At 32.3% G+C, this 3,559-nt stretch overlaps 1 protein-coding gene across 1 annotated transcript in view; it reads right to left on the bottom strand.

Moving 5' to 3' along the window:
* Window positions 1–2,991, bottom strand: part of LOC106473742 (trafficking protein particle complex subunit 11-like) — a gene marked incomplete at its 3' end in the record, with an annotated part of 36,964 nt that extends 33,973 nt beyond the window's left edge. Inside the window, exons 1-2 of the mRNA XM_022402141.1 lie at window positions 2,898–2,991; window positions 402–621 (exon numbers count right to left, since the gene is read on the bottom strand). Coding sequence (XP_022257849.1) covers window positions 402–621; window positions 2,898–2,923 — 246 coding nt within the window. The remainder of the gene's footprint in view (window positions 1–401; window positions 622–2,897) is intronic.
* Between the last annotated feature and the right edge of the window lie 568 nt (window positions 2,992–3,559).

The raw sequence follows: 3,559 nt of genomic DNA, 5'->3' as shown, positions 1-3,559 counted from the left end.
AAGAACTTGAACATTCGACAGAGTACATGATAGTTCTAGAAACGTTGCGTCATAGTAGTCACGTGACTCGCTGACGCAACACTTATTTGTAAAATACCTTAACACTAAAGAACCTAATATTTATAGGAAAATAATTCTACAGAATTGTTGGGGAATAACAGGAAATATAATCACATATAAAAATGCTTTAATAATGGTCTTTTGGTTTAAACAATAAAACATTTTTTTATACAACATTTGTATCAAGTTTTGAGATTTATATGTAAATCATTTTCTGCAGTATTCTTTTTTTACTCTATGAAAGATAATAAATGGTAAAAACGTACATAATCAGCTCTTTGAATTATAAAAATTACTTGCTTTAGAATTTTTTTATGGATATTTCTAAAAATCATGCAAACCTTTGGTTTTGCTTTTGGGAATTCATGCCCTTCTTTGATGTGCTTGAAGTTTAAAGGAGCTCTATCAGGCTTCCTGTTTAGTGTAAATGATTCCCAGACAGCTGTGTGCACAGGATTTGTAGGAACGTCTAATCCGAGCACGGCCACGACAGCTAACGGTCGGCAAGTCAACTCTGATGGAAGATCTCCAATACTGAGTATTGCCATTCTTTTAGGTTTTCTGTAAAATCATATACAATTAAACTCTCACTTTCAATGTATTTAATAACACACTTCAATTGACTTACAACAAAAAAAAGCACATCTTAAGAAGATAATGTGAATGAATCACTAAAATTATGTGCTAACAGAAAATAAATTGTGTCTATAAAGTCATACTTCATTTTAACAGAGTTAGAAAAAAACTAGTTGAAGCACGACTTAATCATATAAAAACATCACGGACTTACGCTGCCAAAGAAAAGTCTGATTTAATGCTAGAGTAATAGGATTGGAAAAAAGGATTTAATATTTAAATATAGGAGTAACTAGTTCACTCTTTTGAAACTAGGTGAAAACTTTGTTCTTCAACACTTTATGTTGGTTAAATTTATCAATACACAGAATAGTGATTTGATGTGTGTTACTATAAGCTCTCTTTAAAATCTTTTCCATGGATGTGAGGGACTGTATTTAACTTAAATATTTTATTGTGTTTTATTTTTGTGATGGAGGGTTCTGTCTTAAAGGGCCAGATGGTCCTCTGTAATTCCACTGACAGGGAGGGGCAGTCTTTAAGGGCCAAATGGTCCTCTGTAATTCCACTGAGAATGAGGGGCAGTCTTAAAGGGTCATATGGTCCTCTGTAATTCCACTGTGAGGGAAGGCCAGTCTTAAAGGGCCATATGGTCCTCTGTAATTCCACTGTGAGGGAGGGCCAGTCTTAAAGGGCCAAATGGTCCTCTGTAATTCCACTGAGAATGAGGGCCAGTCTTAAAGGGCCAAATGGTCCTCTGTAATTCCACTGAGAATGAGGGGCAGTCTTAAAGGACCAAATGGTCTTCTGTAATTCCACTGTGAGGGAAGGCCAGTCTTAAAGGACCAAATGGTCCTCTGTAATTCAACTTTTTCTTACGTTCTCAAGATAAGAATAAATGCCTTGAATGACCAAATGTACTCATTCTATGGCAAACGTACATCTACCATATTTTTATAAGCTTGCAGAATGGTTTCCTGATGAAGTATAGCACATGTTCCAAGTCTGAATTCACAGATGGATGTGGCCAAAAGCATTTAGCTTCGGTTGGTACTAACAGTAGTTGTTCATCGAGTGTTAACAAAAAGCTGCCTTCTTGTTTATTGTAATGTTAATATATGGAATTCAAATGTCACATTTGGATGAGTGCATGTGTTTTTGCTTTTATTGTTTTGGATAAAAGGGGGCAGCTTTCATAGATAATATACTAATATTACCTTGATGAATTCAACTTTGATGACAAAGAACCCATTTTGAGACTAATAATGGTTAGAAACGGTCTCCAACCATTATTAATATTAACTTGCTTGTATTATTAATGTAACCACCAAACTATTTATTTCCTGATCTTAAATGTGCAGGTTCTTAAGATATTAGAATGAATTAGTCTAACAATAATGCTGAAAGCTGTTATCACTAGAATTCACACATTTTTCACCTAACACCCGAAAGTAGTAATTCTATACTCTTACAGTATCTGTTTAATTAAGAAAGACCCTCATTATAGTGTTTATTAGCTATGGAACCAAATTACATGTAGTTTTGAAATAATTATAACAAATCAGACTGAGCTGATAACATAAAATAGTTTAAAGGATACAACTAAATCATAGAAATGTAAGTGGTTATGACATTTGAGTAAAATTAGGAACAATATAATAACTTATAAACATGAGAGCTAGTGTAAAGTTTAAAATGCATAGTTCAGTATCATATACCTCACGTTATCAACAAAAGTTATATAGTATACTTGTGGTACTTTATTTTCTTCTCTGATGTAATAAACATGAATATTTATTTGGAAATTGAAATTAACTATGAATTTTTTAAATACAGATTATCATACAACTTTACAAGTAATATTAAAAAGCTTGGACTGGAGGTATATAGTAACTAATGGATTGATTCGATTTAGATACTATAGTTAATAAAACTGTAATAGTTTTTTTTAAATAATGTTAACACTGATATAGTTAATAAAATTGAATCTCTTTAAATTATTCTAAATACTGTCAGTGTCAACAACTATCATTGTATCAATATCATACTCGTATAGATTTTATAAAATATCTGAATGAGAAATACAATTCAAAGTAAGAGTAAAATCGCTTCGTTATTCACGTGAAACTATCACTGTATCAGAAAGTCTCATCGTGATTCTAATTCTTCTAGTTCTACTTGCGGTCAGTTACACAATCTGGAAGTTTAAGTTTAGAAGTTGCAGTTTCATCAATTGATGTCAAAAGTTACACCAAGCCTACACATTTTTGTCTACCGCAAATTCCATTTCTCTAGAGTATATCTACACCATTTCCTAAACCTCTACTGTCCGGGAATATGTATGTTTCAAAATTATTTAAAACAAAAACGATATCATCAATACTTGTAAACACATTTCACATTTAATTATAAAATGTTACGAATAATATTAGCATTAACATTTACCAGTCACAAACTATATGATCAAGAGACAAGAGCGACATCTTAAATTTACTTTTCACAACAATATTTTTTATTTCCATCTAACATATTTTGAAGATTCATTCTAAAGCCTATTGAATCTGCTTATTTCATAAAATGCAAAAGAAGTTGGGTTTGATACCATCAATTATTTTCTTACTAGCCGTTTTCTAGCGTTCTATAGTTTCTTTATTACTGTAGCTATGTTTGTTTGTTTGTTTGTTATGGATTTCGCGCAAAGCTACACGAGGACTATCTGCGCTAGCCGTCCCTAATTTAACAGTGTAAGACTAGAGGGAAGGTAGCTAGTCATCACCACCCATCGCCAACTCTTGGGCTATTCTTTTACTAACTGTAGCTATGAAATTTTAACATTATGTATAGAGACAACAAAAGACCTATTGGACATGAAAAGTTGCTTCCCTTATAATATATAATTGTAAAAAACGCCCATAGAAACTGC

This window comes from Limulus polyphemus, unplaced genomic scaffold (genome assembly GCF_000517525.1).
Source record: "Limulus polyphemus unplaced genomic scaffold, Limulus_polyphemus-2.1.2 Scaffold6468, whole genome shotgun sequence".
In the NCBI taxonomy this organism is placed as follows: Eukaryota; Metazoa; Arthropoda; class Merostomata; order Xiphosura; family Limulidae; genus Limulus; species Limulus polyphemus.
This window is presented reverse-complemented; position numbering and strand designations above follow the sequence as displayed.